This window comes from Sphaeramia orbicularis, chromosome 15, assembly GCF_902148855.1.
Source record: "Sphaeramia orbicularis chromosome 15, fSphaOr1.1, whole genome shotgun sequence".
In the NCBI taxonomy this organism is placed as follows: Eukaryota; Metazoa; Chordata; class Actinopteri; order Kurtiformes; family Apogonidae; genus Sphaeramia; species Sphaeramia orbicularis.
Genome location: NC_043971.1, coordinates 17,657,926 through 17,681,076, shown reverse-complemented (window position 1 = coordinate 17,681,076; position 23,151 = coordinate 17,657,926). Strand labels below are relative to the sequence as shown.

The 23,151-nt window shown below is 36.0% G+C and overlaps 1 protein-coding gene across 2 annotated transcripts; it reads right to left on the bottom strand.

The window, feature by feature from the left end:
• Nucleotides 1-1,279: 1,279 nt before the first annotated feature.
• Nucleotides 1,280-15,550, bottom strand: LOC115434095 (alpha-internexin-like). Of its 2 annotated transcripts, none has more exons than XM_030155782.1 (5): nt 15,216-15,550; nt 11,785-12,015; nt 7,701-8,228; nt 3,133-3,257; nt 1,280-1,700 (listed from the first exon to the last, which is right to left on the bottom strand). In XM_030155782.1, the coding sequence occupies exons 1-5, from the start codon at nt 15,510-15,512 to the stop codon at nt 1,490-1,492; spliced, it is 1,392 nt and encodes a 463-aa protein (XP_030011642.1). In that variant the 5' UTR covers nt 15,513-15,550; the 3' UTR covers nt 1,280-1,489. The 2 variants fall into 2 exon arrangements, with proteins under 2 accessions (XP_030011642.1, XP_030011643.1); XM_030155783.1 differs by having other exon boundaries at nt 1,280-1,704; nt 15,216-15,549.
• Nucleotides 15,551-23,151: the final 7,601 nt, after the last annotated feature.

The following is a 23,151-nucleotide window of genomic DNA, read 5'->3' as shown; positions in this document are numbered from 1 at the left end:
AAAGTTGTGATTTTCACAGTTAAAAAAGTAATTTTCGGGGGGGGGGGGGTTGGATGAAAATTTCTAAAAAATTACACAAGAGTGCTTAGAACATCTTGTTGCATCAGAAAATCAGGGCTAATGTGGTATTTGATATTAAGCCCCCCCCCCATTAGTATGAGCTTCTAAGAATGGATATTTATGGATGTTTATGAAGGAGGACTCAAAACTGGAAACTAGTCATTCATTTAATTGTATTTGTTGCATCAGAGTGAAAATGAACACTGGTTGGTCATCCTTTTTTAACTGATTAGCATGTACTCGAGTGTTAATCTGGTGACTGATTAAACCCTGACGGACTGTCCAGCTCTGGCACGCTGACAACAACCAAAAATAGGCAGCGCACTAACATTAGCTCTCAAGATATTAACAGTCTACAGTCGCGGAAAGAATTATTAGACCATCAAAAGTCATCAAAAACCAATGGTTATGCAATCATGTACTAACTCCTGTGTGTATCATGTGACTAAAACACACAGAAAAAAAAAACATGGAATGCCTAAAAGCACTGTTTGTGTCAGTACAGTGCCATAGATATTAATGTAAGAACTGAAGTATTTTGCTTGTTATCAAGAAAACCATGGAAAATGGATAGATATCAGCTCTGAAATTAAACTCTTATGAGCTATTTTTGTTGTTATCATTATATTTGTCCAAACAAATGTACCTTTAGTTGTGCCAGGCATTAAAATGAACAAGAAATTGAAGAAAACAAGGGTGGTCTAATAATGTTTTCTGCGACAGTATGTGGTAAAGCTAGGGATGGAATTAATAAGATCTTATTGATATTCATGTCATTATTGCATCTACTTCTTTTATCAGTTTCCTTATAGATACCTGAAAAAAAAATCATTTCTCATCTACATTATCTTCATTAAAAAATATGCATATTTATACCTAAAACAGCCATCGGGTCAAATTAACCCCCATAGAAGTGCATTTATGAGCTATTTTTGTTGTTATCATTATATTTGTCCAAACAAATGTACATTTAGTTGTACCAGGCATTAAAATGAACAAGAAATTGAAGAAAACAAGGGTGGTCTAATAATTTTTTCTGCAACTGTACATCTGCAGCAAAGTGGAAATTGATCAGAAACCAAGTCTTCAGGTTAACATAAGAATAATCAGAAACACATGATTCAAGTATAAGATGTAACGATAGTCATTGAATTACACAAAAAAAGATTTTTCTGCAAATATTTCATGTTGTGTAAAATTTTAAGTGTGTCCGACTCAATTTTCACATCATTATCTGTAACATTTTCTGTTTAATGTCTTCTGTTGTTGCAGTTATTTCATTTACAATAATTTGATTGGTTGAAACCGTTATTTATGGTCAAAAAACAGCTCGTTGGTGAAACCTACAGTCGTGTCAGTGCTTTAACATCCAGTACACGTACAGTATGTGACTAATATTCTCTACACGTACACAGTATTTCATCATCTGTCACTGTCCAGACTTCTCCATCTCTGTGTCTTCAGTTGTTGGAATTGATGTCCGCTTGGTCTTTTTCCTCCTTGAAGCTCTCCTTCGTGGTGCTTTCTTTGTCCCGTTGGCTGCTTCTGGAGGAGCCTCCTGAGCTTCGGGGCTGGTAGCTGTAGCTGGAGGCTCCGAATGACACTCCTGAGTTAAAGTGGGTCTCCTCTCCCTCCAGCAGCTTCCTTATAAGACCAAAAGAAACAAATGACACACTGGGTACATGTGTAAATGAAGACTAGCTCTACATCAGTAAACATTTGGAAGAAATATCAACCCTTTATTGGTCAAGTGACTGTTTTTGGTCATTTCTGCACACATTACAGGACAGTGAAAGCAACAGTTCCAGTGAGGACAGCGAGTCAATGTCAGGTCCAATGTGGTCTACAGGGTCTGTAAGGTCCACCTCTGCATGAACAGTGAGTGTACCTGCTTTGTTAGGTACCATGAAGTAATTGTACTAATGTAAGGAATGATGTTCAAAGGGATCATGTGGATGTGGACAGGGGTCTGGGTCAGCACTTATTACCTCCGCCAAGGAGATTATGTTTTTGCCAGCATTGGTTTGTCTGTCTGTCTGTCTGTCCAAGTGCAAGATAACTCAAAAAGTTATGGACGGATTTGGATGAAAATTTCAGGACATGTTGATACTGGCACAAGGAAAAAATTATAAAATTTTGGTGGTGGTGGTGGTGGTGGGGGCACTGATCTACCTTGGTCTGTGCTCTCCGAGTGCTTTTCTAGTGCTCTAAAAGTGATGCTCTAATGTTAAAAAATAAATGTTTCTAACACCTTACATGTATTTTTCTTGTATTTTTATATTTACTTCTTGTATTTAATTTTTTTTGCCACTTATGGGTAAGGAACCAAATATGGTAACTTCATTAACCTTGATTTTCTACATAACAATAAAAAACTTTGAAAAATTTCACGAAAGTAATGAAGTCTTGTTATGTCCTCCAGTAGCACATTATGGTTGAAGTTTGAATTTCAGAGTATTTCTATGAGTGACCTATAAAGGGTCAATATGGGGGATGAATTTCCGAAATGCAAAAATTAACACAGAAGATTTTAACAGTCAAATGTGTGGAATTCATTTTAATTCAGGGGATGCATACACTATAATGTGAACTCAAGTAAAATAATTGCGTAATAACCTACAAAATGATAACCCTTTTCTTGAAAAAAGTAAAATTACACTACGAAAATATTTACACTGACAAATTATCCTTTCAAAATAAAATATGAAAAACCTGAACAAATATGAACAACCTGATTTGTTTTAAGAAAAATATGATTTTAACAACATTATGCCTGTAGATCCACTGATCTACAAAATGAGGCATAATATTGTTAAAACTGCACTTCTTTTTCTTGAGAAATTTCAGGTTGTACATGGCTGTTCAGGTTATTCATATTTTCATAATGCAATTTTACTTTTTTCACACTAAAACAAAGACAAAAAATTGGATTATTATTATTATATATATAGGGTATTTTCCCTATTATCTTACTGGTCTGGTCCGTTTCAGATCGTATTGGACTGTATGTGGCCCCTGGATTAATGAGTGATTTATTTATTTATTTATTTATTTTACTAATCCAGTCAGCACCTGTAAGCGGCTATTTCGATGTCCAGAGCCATCTTGACATTGAGCAGGTCCTGGTACTCTCTCAGATGCTGGGCCATCTCACCCTTCAGGTTCCTCAGCTCAGTGTCCAGGTGGCCAATAGTGTCCTGTTACAATAGACAGCGAGTACAAGGATAGTATCACCAGGTTTAAGTGCACTTCCATTACCTAAGAACACTTTGGCATGGAGAATACAATACAATACAATACAATACTTATCATCATTGTACGTTGCACAGTGAAATTTCTAAATGCAATCATTTTCGTGAAACGAAGCTATAAAAAGCACACATCAATAAGAGTATAAGTAAAAAAAAAAAAAAAAGTGTGATGATGAACATAACTCACATAGGAACAGCTGTCCTCAACTAATATCCTCTTTACGAACCTATTTATATAGAATACAGAAATATAAGGATAGTACAACATTTACACACTGCATAATTCTTTTCCAAAAATGATCATTTTAAGCCTCCAGTGCGATGGTTTAACATTTCCCATTAGCCTGTTTGAAGTGTCGTTTGTCAGCTAACATGTTTTTTTTTTGTTTTTTTTTTTTGGAAAGGATACAATAATCTTGTGGCCTATCTTTCTTTACCGTCTCTGAAAGGGCAGTGAAAGCAGGTGGCATTCCATGATCCGATTTAGCCGGGTTAGAAGTTAATCTGATTGTCACGCACTGTCATTTCTGTAGGATTGTTTCAGTCAGTGCCTCTTAACTCATTAGTCATTTCCACACGCGAGAGTTCATATTGTGACTTCTGATGACCTTGAACCTGTGTCAGACAGTCTGCGTTACTGACACTAAATGGACATGCTGCTGATTTTGAAATCCGTCACTTCTCATTGAACAAATAAAATGATGTAAGAACAGGAATATATCAGAAAATAGTTTCAATCTTTAAAACGTTCACAGACCTTGAAAGTGTATTTTAAAGTTATCTAAAGTTAAAGTATTAAAGGAGTGATATTTTGCTTTTTTTTTTTAACCCTTTGATGCATGAATTTTGAGTACCATTGTCAAGATTTATTTCCTGAATGTTTTTATTAGGCATCAAAAAAACACCAATGTGACTGAAATTTTTTTAATGAACCTATTTTTTTTTTAAATATAGTTTCAAAAATGTCCACTCAGCTGGAAACCACGCATTTAATTTTTGAAGCAAAGAAACATGTATTTAAAACACAATATCAGAAAGTGATATACTGTGCGAAAACAACAAAATAAAATGTTTTTATTGCAGCTAATCTGATGTTTTCTCACATTTTAGCATACTCTGGTACTAGTTATTACTAACTTCATGGAGATAATATGCAAAACAAAAAATCTTTTTGTTTAAGAAAACTGTTAATTACAATCTAATAACAACTAGCAATTGATTTCCACTCAAACATGTTTCTGTAGATGAGGTTTTTCAAGAACAGTAAAGTTACAGTAATGGTATAAATTGTAGTGTATGGGATAATGCCTAAGTGTCCACTGTGTTGGCTGATATGGAACTAAAACAAAAAAAATCCATGAATATACAAGAGAACAGCTGTAGAATAGCTGTCCACTGTAGTGACCAGTATGCATAAAAGGGTTAAAATGGAATTATACATTTTAAAACACTTCCCTGTGGTCTAGATAAACTGTAAATGCTTTGCTTGGGTCTGAATTCTTCCTTAATTGAACTCCACAGGTCCATCTTCAACCCTATTTCTGAGTAATGACACCATAAAGACCGTTTTGAGTGCTGGCCCTTTAAATGCACATGAGCCACTTCATGCCCCGCCCCCTCCAGGTTGTTGGTTGAGCTGCTCTGTCCCATTCAACCAACAACTGAACATTTTAAGTAATTGGCTTAAAGTTTGGACATATTTTCAGTATGGACTACAACCGCTGCTGCTGATAAACAACTAGGGTGTACTTGTCGGAAGTCTTGACCTTATATGCGCAAATGTCGTGATGTAACTATTTATAAACGTAACAAATTAAGAAGGAATTAAAACGGGTCATGGAAATCCACTCAACTTTTGCCAAAATGGATATAAAGATAGCTTTGCAGCATCTAGAGGGTTCAAATTCAAACTTTATGGACTGTTAGAGTGCAAAAACACAAATAAATGTACCAAAGTGGGTTAGTTAACTAAAAGTGGGTTTAGCAAAATATAATCCCTTCAACTCAATGACGTAAAAACAATATTCCATCAAAAGTAAAGGCTTGGCATGGAAAATCCTACTTAAATAAAAATTCCCATGTGCCATATTTTCAGTAGACTTCCTGGTTAGGTCCCTCAGACTGATTCTTATGTAATAATGTCCTTAGATCCAGTGTTATTGCATGGTGTTACTATAAAAAGGAAAGAAACATAAAAGAATCAGTAGCGAGTTTTGGGAATTTTTCTTTGATTTTTGATGAGATATTGGATGATTTGACAATTAAAATGAAATGAAACCATATGAGAATTTTAGAGGGAACACTTATTATTTGCTGGAACTATTCAAGAACTCTGAGAAACCTAAAATGTAAGCCTACTACTGGACGTTTTTTCTAAGATGTGAAGAGACAAAAAGGTAGATTTAAATCACTGGTTTAAAATGTACACATGTTTTTGTGAAATGTTTTTTTTTTTTTTTTTTTTTTTTTTTTTACTGTTTTGGTGTCTACATATGTGAACTACACATGAGATTCAGAAATGTATGTGTATGTAATCTTGCTCAAACATCACACCTAAAGAAGGCCTTAGACCAGGGGCATCAAACAAATGGCCCATGGACCAAAACTGGTCATCCAAAGCAATGGTTCTAATATCCGGTCCTTGAGGATCCCTATCCTGCATGTTTTACATATTTTCCCTCTTCCAGCACACCTGGTTCAATTCATGATCAGCTCATCACCAAGCTCTGCAGAAGCCTGATAATGATGTGATGGCTTCCAGGTGTGCTGGAAGAGGGACATATCTAAAACATGCAGGATAGGGGACCTTGAGGACCGGATTTGAGAACCACTAATCCAAAGGGTTCAATCCAGCCCCTGAGATGAATTCACAAAATGCAAAAATTACACAAAAGACATTGACAGTTAAGAGCGTCACTGAGTTGTTTGGATTATGAAGTTAAATACTTTATTTTTCAGTTCCAGATGCCTGTTACTAAATGTTTTGTGCCTTTGTAGATACATTGTGATCTGTAAGTTATAATGTGCATGTGTAAATGATAAACCGAGGCATGATAGTGTTAAAATTTTCACTTAATTTTCTTATGAAACATCCGCTTGTTCGCGGATGTGCCTATTTAAAAACCTTTAAGCGGATGCAATGATTACATACTGAGTCGCAGTTACACATTATCAAGAATAAATAAATTGAAATAATGATCTGCGACCAACTGCGATCTCTAAGTTGTAATGAACATGTGGAAATGATGAGAAGAGGCATAATATAGTTGGAATTGCACTTATTTTTCTGATTGTTCACAATTTACTGTCAAAGATTGTATCAGAGGCGATTTCTCAAAGACTGCGCTTCCCCTAAAATTACGAAAATTAAATAATTAAATATGTACAGTTGTGTTGAAATTTCATTGACTACAAATGTGTTAGAACATGTTCATCTCACAGACGAGTTCGTTCAGAATCAGCTTTATCACAAATCAACAGACTCGATGTTGTTCACTTCTCATACATTCCCATTGCGCTGTTTCTCAATCTCTGCTCAGTGCATTTGCCCGTTGAAGCCCGGCGTCCATGCACTTCAATGGGACTGAGTGGAACAGTTTTTTTCATTGCCTCAAAACTGGACGGTAATTGGATAAATGCCATTATGTTGTCCCGCCCCCGGACGCTCGGCGTCTCTGGGGGTGAATGGAGCTGTGGGCGGAGCTTGGCTGGGCTGGACTCCAGGCTTCCACGTGCTGATTGGAGGATCAGTTGAAAGGCTGAATCCTATTTGATTGACAGCTATTTTGAGATCTACGCCTTCACTTGACAGAGTTCAGTTTAATACCGTCGCACATTCTGCTGTGAAATCGAGAGAGAATCCACTACGAAATTACTTGTACATTTCTTGCACTGTAAATAAAACACACTCATTGTACTTCCTTGTTTCAATTTAACATAATTTCAACGTTTTCTTGTTTTCTTGGTACGATAAGGTCACTGACCATTTTCTTAAAAAGGAATGGAGGGCTGAATTTGTTTAAATAACTTGACTTTTTTTTTTTTTTTTTTATGTAGGCCGACAATGAACTTCTCCTGTCTGAAAGACGAGCAGCCGCCACTGGACTGTATATAAATATAAAGGTTTTCATGCTGTAATTTTGCTTTTTCCTCAAAAACAAAGAGAAAAATTTTGTCATTATTTATAGTTTATTATGCTGTTATTTTTCTGGTTTGGCTCAAGTAAGCTCAAATTGGCTGTATGTAATGAGTTTGATACCCCTGCCTTAGACTGTGTGTTTCTGTGTGGGTGAAATCTTCTTTTCAGTTCTTTTGGGTGAACCTGTTCTAGCATCATACTGAACTGCAGGGGTTGTGGTCTTTGTCTTCTACTCTGGAATCTCTTCTTACCTGCATAGCTGTGACCTCAGCGTTGTGTGCCTCCTCCATCTCTGCGATCTGCCTCTCCAAAGACTCATTGGCGCCCCTCAGGCTCTCGTTCTCGATGGTCTTGGACTGCAGTTGCCTCCTGAACTCGCTGAGCTCCTCCCTGCTGGCCCGCATGGCCTCATTGCTCCTGGTGGCCTGGTCGCTCAGACTCACAAACTTCGATTTGTACCACTCCTCCGCCGACTGCAGGTTTTTAGACGCGATGGACTCGTACTGACTCCGGATCTCCTTCAGAGCTGAGGTGAGGTCCGGCTTGGCGAGCTCCAGCTCCACAGAGACCTGCTGGGCCTCCATCATACTGCTCAGCTCCTGGATTTCTTCATCGTGGACTTTCCTCAGGAAGGAGATTTCATCCATCAGAGATTCCACTCGACGCTCCAGGTCCAGACGGACGGTGGCTGCATCGTCCACATCCTTCCTGAACACCCTCAAGGTCTGCTCGGCCTCCTCCCGCATCCGAACTTCTTCATCGAGCTTCACATTGAGCTTCTGAAATGTAAGAAATGAAGAAACAACTGCAGGGTGAAAAGATGAGACGGTTATGAAAGAATCCTAAAGGTTTACTGCACAATATTTAGTGGCATCTAGGGGTGTAAGAAAACATCAGTTCTGCAATATCTCGCGATATTTCATTTTGCGATACTGTATTGATATCAAAAATTACTGTATCGATATTTTTAGGTTTATTCAAATGCAGTATATATTTTATTTATTATTGTTTACCACTATTTTATTATATAATGGTTATTTGAAGCATCCTAAAAGCACTTTTTACTGTCTGAGAGGCAGATGTTTGTTTTTTGTTGGGATTGCACAAAAATAATGTTATGATGTTAGTTATGAACAAATAGAATATGAACATTTGAACGGGATCTTAAACTGTAATGTCTGTAAAACATAATTTAAGTTTTAACAGAGGAAAATTGTGTGATATAGCATTAGAACCTGTTGTGATCAAATAAAAAGGTATCAAGTGTTTGTGCAAATTTTGGGTGTGATTCAATTCTTCAAGGAAATAATCATTTAAAAGAAAAGAAAAACAAAAAATTGCCTTTTTAACAGTATCATGATATATCATGATTCATCGTATCGTCATCCTAGTATTGTGATTTGTATCGTATAGCCAGATTCTTGCCAATACACACCCCTAGTGGCATCTAGTGGTGAAGCTGCAGATTGCACTCTGCTTTCACCTCATCATCCCCTATGGTGGCTACAAAATAAGCAAAACAACCGTTTTAGTCAAGGTTTGTTATCTCTGTCATGTGCTTTTTTGTCGGGGGGATAATAACTCACTGGTGTTGCATTTAACACTGGACCTCAACATCTAGGAAATGAATCAGAATCAGCTTTATTGTCCAAGTATGTGAACATATACAAGGAATTTGGCTTCAGTTTCTCTTAGCTCACGCCGTACAATTTCAACATAAACCCAAACACACTTAAACATAGACTTAATCTAAACAAACATTCAGCCTGAGACAAGGACAACAAAGGTTTGAGAATAGTATAAGATAAATATGAATAACTGGGTAGATGTGTACAGAGATCTGGTCTATTAACCCTTTAAACCCTATGCCTGAAATGGTCCGTCTGGACTTTTTTTCTTATTTTGACTATTAAAAGGTGAGACAATATGTTGTGAATGAGTCCTTTTGCCCATGTCTCCTGAACACTTAGAACTTTCAAAATCTTGCAGTCATTTACAATTTATGGCATGTTATAATCCTGCTAAAATGGATTCTCCAGCTTCTTGTACATGCATGGGTGAAATTACTGTAATGACCCAATAAAGCCTATAAAGCACAATGTCTCAGGTTTTAGAAACCATTGGAATTTTTCCACTTGCACAAACAGCGAAAGAGTTACAGCCATCCAAAATGTATCTGAGCAGGGTGTGTCAGCGATGACACGATAGGTTTTAAAGAGTTACAATATAAAGGGTAGGGAAGCAAAATTTACAATATTTTGAGGCAGGGATTGAAAGACAGTGTATGACCAATTAGTTTATTGAAAGTCATGAGAATTTATTTGCCACAAGAAAATTGACATAATAGAAAATGTTTTTATTCTATGTGTCCTCCTTCTTTCTCAATAACTGCCTTCACACGCTTCCTGAAACTTGTGCAAGTGTTCCTCAAATATTCGGGTGACAACTTCTCCCATTCTTCTTTAATAGTATCTTTAAGAAAGTCGACATTGCTGTGTGATGTTCTATTGGTAGCATGTTCTAAAACGCCCCAAATAGCATAATCCAGAGGGTTTAGATCTGGGCTAGAAGGCGGCCATAAACATGATTCCCAAAAATTGCTACAGTTGGATTTGTTGCTGTTGTCAACAAGTGTTTTGGTGTTCTTGTGTAAGATTTTAACTTTAAATCATATTTTACTGCATTTCTAACGGTCTTGTTGTCTACCTCAACTTCAATTGCCATTTTTCTCATGGATTTGGTTGGATCCTTTAGGATTTTGGATTTGAGAGCTTTAATAAAAGCTTTGGTACATTTTTTGTTACTTCCTCCACTTCCAGACTTTCTCATAATAGTTTTGCTCATAGTCATTCTCTTCTTTACATTATAAACAGTCTTTATGGACACTCCAACTACACACTACACCACGCCACAAGAAAATGTACATAATAGAAAATGTTTTTATTCTATGTGTCCTCCTTCTTTCTCAATAACTGCCTTCACACGCTTCCTGAAACTTGCGCAAGTGTTCCTCAAATATTGGGGTGACAACTTCTCCCATTCTTCTTTAATAGTATCTTCCAGACTTTCTTGTAATAGTTTTACTCATAGTCATTCTCTTCTTTCCATTATAAACAGTCTTTATGGACACTCCAACTATTTTTGAAATCTCCTTTGGTGTGACGAGTGCATTCAGCAAATCACACACTCTTTGACATTTGCTTTCCTGATTACTCATATGGGCAAAAGTTTCTGAAAAGGTATGGATAATAGTGTTAGGTATGATTATGACATCAATATATGTTTGGTTTCAAAACAATTGACGTAGTGCCCGCTGAGAAAAAACAACTAAATGTTCATTGTAAATTTTGCTTCCCCACCCTGTAAATTTATGTATATATTATTTACAGTGAGGATTTATTTTGTAATATGTACAGTGCAAATTGTAGTTTTATACAGTGAGTAGATGTGTACAGAGATTTAGTCTATTAAAAATATATATGTTAATGCTTATATTATTGTATTATATATTATAAATGGCAAAAGAAGAAGTACTAGAGAAGAAATATGGCTCATTCTAAGGTAACTAAAACACAATGTTTCTTGCTTTTGTGTGATTATGCACTAATAAAAACATATGTGTAGTAATTGGAGTATTAAAAAATGTTGTATACAGTCACATAGTGCACTGTTGCCAGAGACCACCTGTAATTTCATTGCACAACCTGTGTAATGACAATAAAATCTATTCTATTCTATTCTATTTCTGAAATGAGACTCTTCTAAGTCTCCTTAAATCTTACATTATGTACCTTTCAATAGGTTTTTTTTGTTTTTGTTTTTGTTTTTTTTTGCAGATTTTAAAGCCACTCAGTAGAGCCTCATATGGTGGTAGACTTTATCAGTCAATATTGGCCTAGAACCAGTTTTAGAGAGTAACAAAACATGTATTTGGAGAACAAAATATAAGTGACTGTAGTTTGTTGTAACTGTACTTGTAATTGTAGTGTGGTTACAGTTAATAAAAATACAGTTCCAAGTTACATTGTAGAATCACATTTATATTATTGTTACTTGGGGTCTGTATTTCATTCTGTAGGAAACTAGGAGCTTTTTTTTTTTTTTTTGGTTAGTATTTATTTATTTTCACACTGAAACTGACCCCCTGCATTTTTAACCCTTCACTAGCAGAGCATATGTAGGGGGTTGATGCTCAAGGGCACATCAGCCAACAGTTTCTCTGCTCAGTCACTTTCTAGGCTACAACTGCTGCCAAAGTTCATTTTAGGTAAAAGTTTATAGTTCAGTTGTAAATTGTTCTTCCTCTGTGACAGATCTCCTCCTCATCAGTTTTACCTGCAGCTCATCCTCCAGGTTGTTCCTCTCGATCAGGATGCGGTTCTTGTCCCGGTTCAGCTCCTCCAGCTCTGACCTCAGCTCCCTCATCTCCTGTTGGTACAGTTGAGCCACTCTGGACGGTTCGCTCTGCTTCTGTCGCAGCGTCACCAGCTCAGACTCCAGAACTTTATTCTGCTGCTCCAGGTGTCGGACTTTATCTATGAACATGGCGAAGCGGTCGTTCAGACCCTGCAAAACACAGAAACATGACAAAAACAAACTTTTCACTGAGGTTTGAACATAAAATCAACTTTAATTTATAGTGAAAACCTCTAAAGATGTTAATTTTGTAGAAAAAATAAGGTTTTCAAGGCATATTTTTTTTTAGTAGCATCAGAGTATTTTCTGAGCACAATTAAAGGATCTAAATATTTGTTCCACCCCTGCTCTTTAACTTCAACATACTTCACTGTGTGGATAATTCTGCAGGTATAGAACAGCTTTAAAAGCAATTTTGATTCTAGTATTGATAATAAATCAAACTGTAAAGATCTAAATTATGAATCCAGAACAACAGTAACAGACACTAATGATAATTCTCTCAACCCTTAGAGTTCTCCAATTGTTTTTATGGCAACCGCCAAATAAATTTCTATTTTTGCTCAACTATTCCTTTTTTTTCCCAACCTTTGTTTATTTGGAGTTTCGTAGAAATTAGACAATACAAACACTATCATATGTGACACATCAATTGAAAATAAATTGTTGCACAATTTCCTTTTTTTTTTATATATGCAAATAAACCCAAGAAAAAGTACACCAACCTTCTCCATTAACAAAAACAAAAAAAGCCAAAAAAACAAAACAAACAAATCAAACAAAAAAAAAAAAAACAACAAAACAAAACAAAGAAGAGGACTAGGTGTAAAAATGACCATATTGCTCAACCATTCTTAAGTAACTTATCACTTTTTATCACCATATTATCATATTATCCTCTGCATTTAGCATTTTTTCAAAATCTTTTTTTTTTTTCCTATATTTAATTTACTGATCATTTAGATCAGGGGTGTCAAACTCATTTTCTTCCGGGGGCCACATTCAGCCCAATTTAATCTGAAGTGGGCCGGACCAGTAAAATAATACCATGGTAGCCAATAAATAATGACAACTCCAAATTGTTTTAGTGCAAAAAATGACATTCGATTATACCAATATTTATGTTTATAAACTATCCAAACAAGACAGATGTGAATAACCAGAAAAAAAAAAGAAATTTAAGAAATGTAAATACAATTTTATCAATATTATGCCTCGATTTATCATTTATACATATACATTACAGATCAGATCTACAAAAACACAAAACTTTTAGTAACAGGCAGAATATTGTTAAAATTGCACTTCATTTTCTTTAAAAATCTCAGGTTGTTCATATTTTTTCGGGTTATTCACATTTTATTGTTAAAGGATAGTGTGTTAATGTAAACATTTTCATTATTTAATGCTTTTTGCACTAAAACAAAGAGAAAAAAATGGTATTGTCATTATATATAAGTTATTATATTATTTTTGAGTTTGATGCCTTAACTTGCACTTTGCAAATTCATCCCGCGGGCCGGATTGGAACCTTTGGTGGGCCGGTTTTGACCCCCAGGCCGCATGTTTGACACCTGTGATTTAGATGTTTATTAATGCTCAGAAAAAATTCAAAGGTTAAAACATAGTAAGTACTGAACATAAAAACTATCATCTATAACCACTGTCATATGTCAAACTACATTAATTTTATCGGTCTAAGTTGCATAAAATGAATGGTTTGTCCTATTTTCATTAGAGTCTCTGACCATCCAAATAAGACATCTGATTCTGCCGAAAAGCAAAGACATTATTGTACCTGAATTATTAAATGTATTGATAGAATTAGTGCTTCTAAAGTTTCTAAACATGTGAGATCAGTAGATGTTTAGGTCTTTGAGGGTTATGTCACTACTGATCACCCTTGTCATTATTAAAGATATTGTTAAATAAGTGTTGATTAGTCCATTTCACCTCAATTCAGGTAAATGTTGCTGTTCTTCATGTTATTCTTGACCAGTTTGGATCCAAAATGTTCCTTTTTGGCATAAACAGAATTGGGCAGCTCCCTTTTTAAGTTAAAAACAATAAGACCTTCAACCAGAAACAACATCCAAATATTTTTTTTTTCTCATAATTTCATGCCTATTATTCCAGTCACTTATTGCATAACATTAACTTTACAATATGTATCTATTTTATCACAAATGTGCATTATATTTACAGTGAGCCTTTACAGTCTGAACATTTTCTTCTCAATGAAAAGGTTGTTTTTTTTTTGACAGCAGATAAAAAATTTGATCTAACGGAGACCCTAATGTCTTAAACCAAAAAGAGAGAGAATTTTTTGGGTAAATTTTCTGCTCATTTTGCTGTTCTTCGGTAACTGTATTAGTACAAGCTGGGTCATGGGATCATGTTCAAGGTTAAAATCTAGTGAATTAAGAGATCAAAAGTCTAAGTCACCTTCATGGTTGTAACTCTCATAGGTGGACCTGTTTAAATAATAAATAAACCCTTTCATGCATACTGGTCACTACAGTGGACAGTTATTCTCCAGCTGTTCTCTTGTATAGTCACAGGTTTTGTTGTTTTAGTTCTATATCAGCCAGCACAGTGGACGCTTATACACCATCCCACACACTGACATTCAGACCATTACTGTAACTGTCCTGTTCTTGATAAACCTGATCTGCACTATCATATTTGGGTGTAAATCAGTGCTAATTGGTATTAGACTGTAATTAACCATGTTTTGTTTTTTTTTTTTTTAAAACAAAAGTTTTTTTTGTTGTTTTTTTTTTTTTTTTCATTTTATTTGAGTGAATAATAATTACCATAAAATGTGAGAAAGCATCAGATCAGCGGCATTAAAAATGTTTTTTATTTCATAGTTTTCACACAGTATATCAGTAAATACATATTTCTTTGCTTCAAAAATTAAAATAATTAAATGGTGTCCAGCTAAGGGGACATTTTTTGTAACCCCATGAAAAATAGGTTCATAAAAAATTTCAATCACATTGTTTTTTTTTGTTTTTTTTTTCATGCCTAAAGTTGACTTAAAGCACTCAGGGGAAAAAATCTTGATTAAGGTTCTTATAATTCACACATGAAAGGTTTAAAAACAGCCCAAACTGGTCCTTTCCTGGGTCTGAAGAGGAAAAATATCTACTAAATAAAACCATATGTTAAAAAAAATTCAAAAACATTTTAACTTTAGCCTAATTTTGAGAAATTAAATAAATGTAAACAAAATCTAGGTACTTTTTTTGTTTTGTTTTATCATAATTCATGCATGAAAGGGTTAATCCTCAGTGTCTAAAGTCTTGATAATATGTAAAGAGGTGCCATTGTTACTGTAGCTGTACCTGGAGCTGCTCCTTCTCGTTGGTTCTAATAACTTTGAATTCATTATTGGCTACGGAGGTCTGGGCCAAGTCCACAGAGTCCGTCGGCATCAGAGAGAAAGAGTTGGAAGCACGGCCGGCCCGTCTGTACAGGGCCATGGAGGACGCACTGTTGACGCGCGACCCGGCCCCGGCCCTGAGCCCCGGGGAGGCCCGAGCGGACGCACTGCTCATACGGGAGGAAGAGGCGGAAAACCGGGGCGAATCCCCGAAAATCTTCCGGTAGGACGAGGAGGTGTAGCGGTCCGCGAAGCTCATCTTTGCTCTGAGTCAGGGATAAAACTGGATGAGTTAAACAGCTTTGCACCGGCTTATAAACCCCAGGACGCAGGTGGAGCCAACCACTTTACGCATGGCACAGCACGGTTCAGGATCAGTTTGTGCAGGTGTAGATTGTTGAAGGAGCTTGTACTGTTTGAGGTGAACAAAAAACAAACAAAAAGCAAATGTAAAAGTTTGCCAGATTTGTCCATGGCTCGTACATAGCGTGCGTAAAACGATGCGTAAAACTGTCCATGGATGACTCCTCGTCACTGTTTCCCTTTAACACCAGCAGATGGAACCCTCCAGCAGCACCTAGTGGAAGGCTGCAAAGAACATGCATGTACCACATTGAAATCCAAGAGATGTAGAGAGTACAGTGGTACAATAAAACACTACTTTTACTGTATTTGGACTATTGTGGCAATACATCTGAACACATGCGGATTTTTATTTATTTTTATTTATTTATTTGCACAAAATAAAAACAGCAATGGAAAAAACAATAACATTCAAACAAGCAACAAAATTGTGCCGGAGAGGTTAGAAGCCAAAAAAGAAGGCTTATATGAATACCTCCACCGAAATGAACAATACACAAAAAAAGAATTAAAAAAAAAACAACAATATAACTGAAATCATAAACTAAAGTAAAAACAATAAAAATGTAATCCACATTACAAATTATCAAATACAAATCAAGTGATATTCAGCCTTAGATTTTTTCATGAATTAACCCTTTCATGCACTAATTATGTGAAATTTAGTCAAGATATTGTTCTGCAGTGTTTTTATTCCTCTTTAGACATAAAAAAAAAAAACCAAAAAACCCAATGCGATCGATTAAAAAAAAAAAAAAAAACATTACAAAAATTTCTACTCAGCTGGACACCATGTATTTAATTTTTGAAGCAAAGAAAGATGTATTTAAAATCTAATATCAGAAAATGATATGGAACACTGTGCAATAAAAACATTTTTAATGCTGCTAATCAGATGTTTTCTCACATTTGAACATACTCTAATACTAGTTATTATTCACTGCATGGAGATAATATGCAAAAAAAAAAAAAAAAAAAAAGTTTAAAAAATACCTGTCAGTTACAGTCTAACAACAATTAGCAATTGATTTACACTGAAACATGTCACTGCAGATCAGGTTTATCAAGAACAGCCAAGTTACAGTAATGGTCTGAATGTCAGTGAATTATGGGATGGTGCATAAGTGTCCACTGTGTCGGCTGATATGGAACTAAAACAACCAAAACCCTGAATATACAAGAGAACAGCTGGAGAAGAACTGTCCACTGGAGTGACCACTGTGCATGAAAGGGTTAAAGTCCTTTTCAGATGCTTTTTTTAATCAAGATCTTTTTATTAAAGTTTTCTCAGAATAATACAAGTGTAGTGCTGAATGGTCATTAAAGAAATCTTTGGTAAGCATAGGTGTAAATTAAACGCAACTAGCACCATAGAAAAGTGTTAAAAAAAAACAACAGCAACAAAAAAAAAAAAGGTGAAGCAGAGCAAACAACAAACTACATAAAATAATCCCTCCTCAGTCATTGCCACTGCACTAGAAATAATAATAAGGGGTCGCTATCATGACAAAAACCTGTGCTAGGAGTAAACTGCACTTAAAAGTCAAGCATTTACAAGGTCTGGAATGTTTTTAGGAAGGGACTCCACACTTTCTGGAATTTCCCATTTGATTGCTGGAGTGAATATCTAATTTTCTCCAGTTTTAAGCAGGACATAATGTCTTCTAACCACTGTGCATGAGTGGGGGGGGAGCATCCCTCCATCTAAACAGGATTGCTCGTCGAGCTAGAAGGGCAGCAAAGGATAAAGTGCGTTATTTTTCTGTAGGTAGCTTAACTTCATCTTCCATTACACCAAATGGAGCAGTCAAGGGATTTGGTTCTAACTTGATGTTTAACAGCTGAGAAAGTGTATGAAAAATTTCAGTCCAATATTTGTTAAGGCTTGAACAGGACCAGTACATGTGGATGAGAGAAGCTTCTGCATGTTGGCATTTGACACAGTGTGGACTAATATCAGGGTATATATACCCAGATGCTTTTTAAACAATGATAAAGTAGATGTTGACTGAAATTCAGGTCTTAGATTATTCCACAGATTTGGTCCACGATATTTCAGAGAATACTGACAGATTGAAGTTCAGCAGTACGGAAGATAAAATTTGCTTGAAAATCGTGTCGGAAAGTTGTAAATAACAGAAGACAACATAAAGAAATTGGGGAAAATTTAGGAAGAATATAAGTTAAGTGAGCATATTTGTACATGAAGACACAGGTCTGGTAAACGTTCACATCAAAAACTGAGAGAAGATTGAATTTTTTGAAAAGAGGAGCGGATGAGTCGAGTCTCTTAGAAAAACTCATCATTCTTAAAAATTTCTTTTGAATTAAGAGAATCTTATTGAGATACGTGGGACAGGTTGCTGCCCAAACAGTATTGCAATAAATAATGTAAGGACTGGATGTGGAATTCCACAAGGTTCGGTGCTGGGACCTACATTGTTTATCATATATGTTAACGATATTTGTGAAGTGTCAAAGTTATTGAAATTTGTATTACACTGGTCTACAAGGAAAATTCTTCCAGAATAAAAGTAATGAAATTTTACCACACGAGAGTCACTAATAAAGAAAAATCAGGTCAAAAGTGCTGGTTGGCTGAACTTTCCAAGATACAGCCTTGGGTCAAAATGTGAAACTCAAGAATTAACGAGAGAATGGGTTTGACTCAAAAGGATTATTTGTCTCAGAGCTACAAGATCTACTTCAAAACATTGTCTGCACATTAGAATACATTCACTTTATAGGTTCTATTTAGTGGAAGATTTATTAAACTATTATATAAATGTACATAAACCAATATATATGTGTAATAACACTTAATAATATACCTTGAAAACATCAGCAAACCAACACTTTTGTCATTTATTTTCCAATTAATCTTATTAAAATACGTAACATTTAGCACATTTAATCTCTGAAGCAAATCATTTCTGAAAAATTGTAGACCAGTGTTATTTGCGGACGATACCAATTTTTACAGTTCGGGATCTGACATAAAAGCTTTAGTTAATATTATTGAACAAGAAATGGTTAAACTTCAGAGATGGTAATAAGATGCCAATAAATTATCACTAAATGTAAAAAAAAAAAAACCCAAAGTTTATGATTTTTGGTAAGAAAAGAAGGGAGGAAAATGTAGTACTGTCTATAGATGGAATTAATATTGAAAGGGTCTCTGAACTTCTCTTTTTGGGAGTAATACTGGATGAAGGTCTGACATGGAAATCCCATACTGTACATGTGAGAAATAGATGTCTTCGAGTATTTTCACTCTAAATAAGGTAAAATATTTGTTAGATTACAGTGCAATGCAAACACTGTATTGTGCACTTATATTGTCATATATCAGCTACTGTGTGGAAGTCTGGGGTAATACATATAAGAGCAACACAAAGCCATTGTATCTCCTACAGAAGAGAGCTATCAGGATTATCCATAAAACAGATTATCAGGAACACACTAATACATTATTTATTAATTCTGGATGATTGAAATGGCAGGAGCTAGTTAAGCTACAGACATTACTTGTTATGTTCGAGGCCAAAAGTAAAGTACTACCAGCTAAATTACAAGAACTGTTTGTCTTCACTTCAGAGAATGAAGAGCATAGAAGGAAAGGTCATTTCAAACACCAGTGCACACTGACAACTTTGAAGCAGATGTGTGTATCAGTGGTGGGTGTGAAACTCTGGAATTCTCTTTATAATGAGCTGAAGGACTGTAAAAACATATTCCAACTGAAAAAAGTGGATAAAGAAAGAACAATGAGATTATATGTACAGTTCTAAGTTTTACATTTTGCTTTGTATTTGTACTGCATCTTGTGACATATTTATTTGTTTATTTTGGTTTGCTATCATGTTTTTGCATCATTTTGTCAGGTATATATTTACCTATGTTTTGTTTGTTTTGTACTTTCTGGACATGTAGTTTTGCACTTGGTTTTGTATTCATTTTGTATTATCTTTGGATGTATTTAGTTTGGTTTGTCTGACTTTATACAGTATGATTTTATAGCTAGTTGTGTATGGCTAACCATTAAGGCTATGATTAATTAGAAGGGGGCAGGAAATATAAGATTTTCTTCATCCCGCTCCTTTTCGAGCATGGGTGTGTACATGTTTGTTTACTGGATGATTATTGGATGTTTGCTGATGAAATGCAACACCCATGAACGAAATAAATGAAATGAAATGAAAAAAATTTAATACTTTCACTACTGTCTTTGCACGGATCATTTTACACTTGGATGTACACTATATTGCCAAAAGTATTGGCTCACCCATCCAAATAATCAGAATCAGGTGTTCCAATCACTTCCATGGCCACAGGTGTATAAAATCAAGCACTTAGGCATGCAGACTGCTTTTACAAACATTTGTGAAAGAATGGGTCGCTCTCAGGAGCTCAGTGAATTCCAGCGTGGAACTGTGATAGGATGCCACCTGTGCAACAAATCCAGTCGTGAAATTTCCTGGCTCCTAAATATTCCACAGTCAACTGTCAGCTGTATTATAAGAAAGTGGAAGTGTTTGGGAACGACAGCAACTCAGCCACGAAGTGGTAGGCCACGTAAACTGACGGAGCGGGGTCAGCGGATGCTGAGACGCATAGTGCGAAGAGGTCGCCAACTTTCTGCAGAGTCAGTCGCTACAGACCTCCAAACTTCATGTGGCCTTCAGATTAGCTCCAGAACAGTGCACAGAGAGCTTCATGGAATGGGTTTCCATGGCCGAGCAGCTGCATCCAAGCCATCCATCACCAAGTGCAATGCAAAGCGCCGGATGCAGTGGTGTAAAGCACACCGCCACTGGACTCTAGAGCAGTGGAGGCACGTTCACTGGAGTGACGAATCGCACTTCTCCATCTGGCAATCTGATGTACGGGTCTGGGTTTGGCGGTCGCCAGGAGAACAATACTTGTCAGACCGCATTGTGCCAAGTGTAAAGTTTGGTGGAGGGGGGATTATGGTGTGGGGTTGTTTTTCAGGAGCTGGGCTTGGCCCCTTAGTTCCAGTGAAAGGAACTGGGAATGCTTCAGCATACCAAGACATTTTGGACAATTCCATGCTCCCAACTTTGTGGGAACAGTTTGGAGCTGGCCCCTTCCTCTTCCAACATGACTGTGCACCAGTGCACAAAGCAAGGTCCATAAAGACATGGATGACAGAGTCTGGTGTGGATGAACTGGACTGGCCTGCACAGTCCTGACCTCAACCCCATAGAACACCTTTGGGATGAATTAGAGCGGAGACTGAGAGCCAGGCCTTCTGTCCAACATCAGTGTGTGACCTCACAAATGCACTTCTGGAAGAATGGTCAAAATTCCCATGAACACACTCCTAAACCTTGTGGACAGCCTTCCCAGAAGAGTTGAAGCTGTTATAGCTGCAAAGGGTGGACCGACGTCATATTGAACCCCATAGACTAGGAATGGGATGGCACTGAAATTCATATGCGAGTCAAGGCAGGTGAGCAAATACTTTTGGCAATATAGTGTATGTCTGGTTGTTACTTTGTCCAGCAAGGCAAGTTAGGTTTATTTATATAGCACATTTCATGTCCAAGAGAATTCAAAGTGCTTTACATCAAACATTAAAAGTATTACAGCAGGGAAGTAATAAAAAGTATAGGCATGAAAGAAAAAAAAAACAGATGAATAGATAAAACAGATAAACAGATTAAAACTTTGAGCTTAAAAGAAATGCTGCAGATGTGAACAGATGAATACAAACTCTATTCAAATGCAGCTGAGAACAGGTGGCTCTTTAACCTGGATTTAAATAAACTGAGTGTTTCAGCTGATCTGAGACTTTCTGTAAATTTGTTCCAGACATGTGGAGTATAGAAGCTGAACACAGCTTCTCCGTGTCTGGTTCTGACTCTGGGAACTGACAACAGACCAGATCCAGATGACCTGAGGGGTCTGGTGGGTTCATACTGGGTCAGGAGGTCACTGATGTATTTTGGGCCTAAACCATTCAGAGCTTTATAGACCACCAGCAACAGGACTTTAAAGTCTATCCTCTGACGGACAGGCAGCCAGTGTAAGAACCTCTGAGTTAGGTAAGGACCTCAGCAGCCACTTTCTACCACTTTCTTTTTTCTCTGTGCATTGGCTGTATCTGTCAGAAACACCTTTAGTCTCAGTTTACCCTGATGCTAAATAGTACTGTAACAGGTCCAAATGTAGTCCAGGTGTTGTGTGATTTGGAGCCACAGCACCTCTACCGACCTGCAAACACAGCTTCATCCACTCTGGCACAGATGGATCAATGCTGTCATTGATTTCTCATGTGAACTAATGTATTAATAATGCTTATCCTCCAAGGCAGTTGAGAAACACACACAAACACAGGCTGTTCTATAGGAGACCCACAGATGTATATCAACCAGTAAGAAAATAATGAACATAATTACTGATAAATAACACTGGGTTACAAAAAAATGTTTTTTGCAAGTTGTCGAGGTTTTTCAACTGAATTAGGACCATTTTGCACCGCTAAATCCAAAAATGACATCTGTTTTTCTCAATCAGGTCAGGTTTTTTTGCTAATTTGATTTTGAAAAATTTGATCTTCTCACAAAATATAATAATTAATACCAAAATAAGATCGGTAAGCACACTTTATGAAACTTGTGACTTGATTCCTGTTAGGTACAATGGTGTATTCACCACAGATGTAGCAGAATACGTCAGGGTTATTTTTGCAAGATCTTCTAGTCGAAGCCATTTCATTCACCTGTAATATTAAAAGAAAACATTAATCATAAATTGGCAAAAGTAAAATCTTCAGAACTCGTTTATTGCAAGAAATATGAAAGAATTTTGTATCATATGATGTGAAAATACCCATAAATGTAAGCAAAAATGTTAAAAAGCCAATATGTAGCATAGTTCAGAAAGTTGACCTGATTGAGCAAAATTAATGTGATTTTTGGATTCAGCACACCAAAATTATCCTAAATCAGCTCAAAAAACTTAAACAATAAATTTGTTGTTGACCAGTGTGATAAAACTGATAATTTTTCTGCTGTAATTTGAGTTTATTTCATTTCCATTGACTGTTAAACACTTCGAAGCTTAAATTTTTTGATGTTTTATTCAGTTTCACTCATACATGCATTAATGAGTAATCATTGGATCTTTATTGTAGTTCTGAATACTCTACCTTTTTCTGAAACTATTTCACTGCTTGCTATATGTTTGTCAATTTAAAAACCCCAGATAATCTAGTTTCTTCATCTTTCACCCATGAATAAATATCATTCTCAATTTAATTTGAATTGTGATCTGATAGGAACATTTTAAGCATGACAGTTATTATTATATTACTTAGCCCCAGCTTTAATTATTTTATGTCACTAAGACTTGTCTAGTTTTAGTTTGGTTTTCAACTCTGTTTTTTTTTTTTTTTAGGCAAGGCAAGACAGGTTTATTTATATATACCACATTTCATGTACAAGACAATTCAAAGTTCTTTACATAAAACATAAAAGTGTCAGCAATGTCGTCAGGATTATACTGTTCAA

What these genes read in the sequence shown, in the direction of transcription:
- LOC115434095 (XM_030155782.1), bottom strand. Translation starts at nt 15,512, where the DNA reads ATGAGCTTCGCGGACCGCTACACCTCCTCGTCCTACCGGAAGATTTTC. An exon ending in CTGAGGTCACAGCTATGCAG is followed by an intron (nt 3,258 to 7,700) that starts GTAAGAAGAGAT and finishes CTATTGTAACAG; the next exon opens with GACACTATTGGCCACCTGGA. An exon ending in ATCGAAATAGCCGCTTACAG is followed by an intron (nt 1,701 to 3,132) that starts GTGCTGACTGGA and finishes CTTATAAGGAAG; the next exon opens with CTGCTGGAGGGAGAGGAGAC.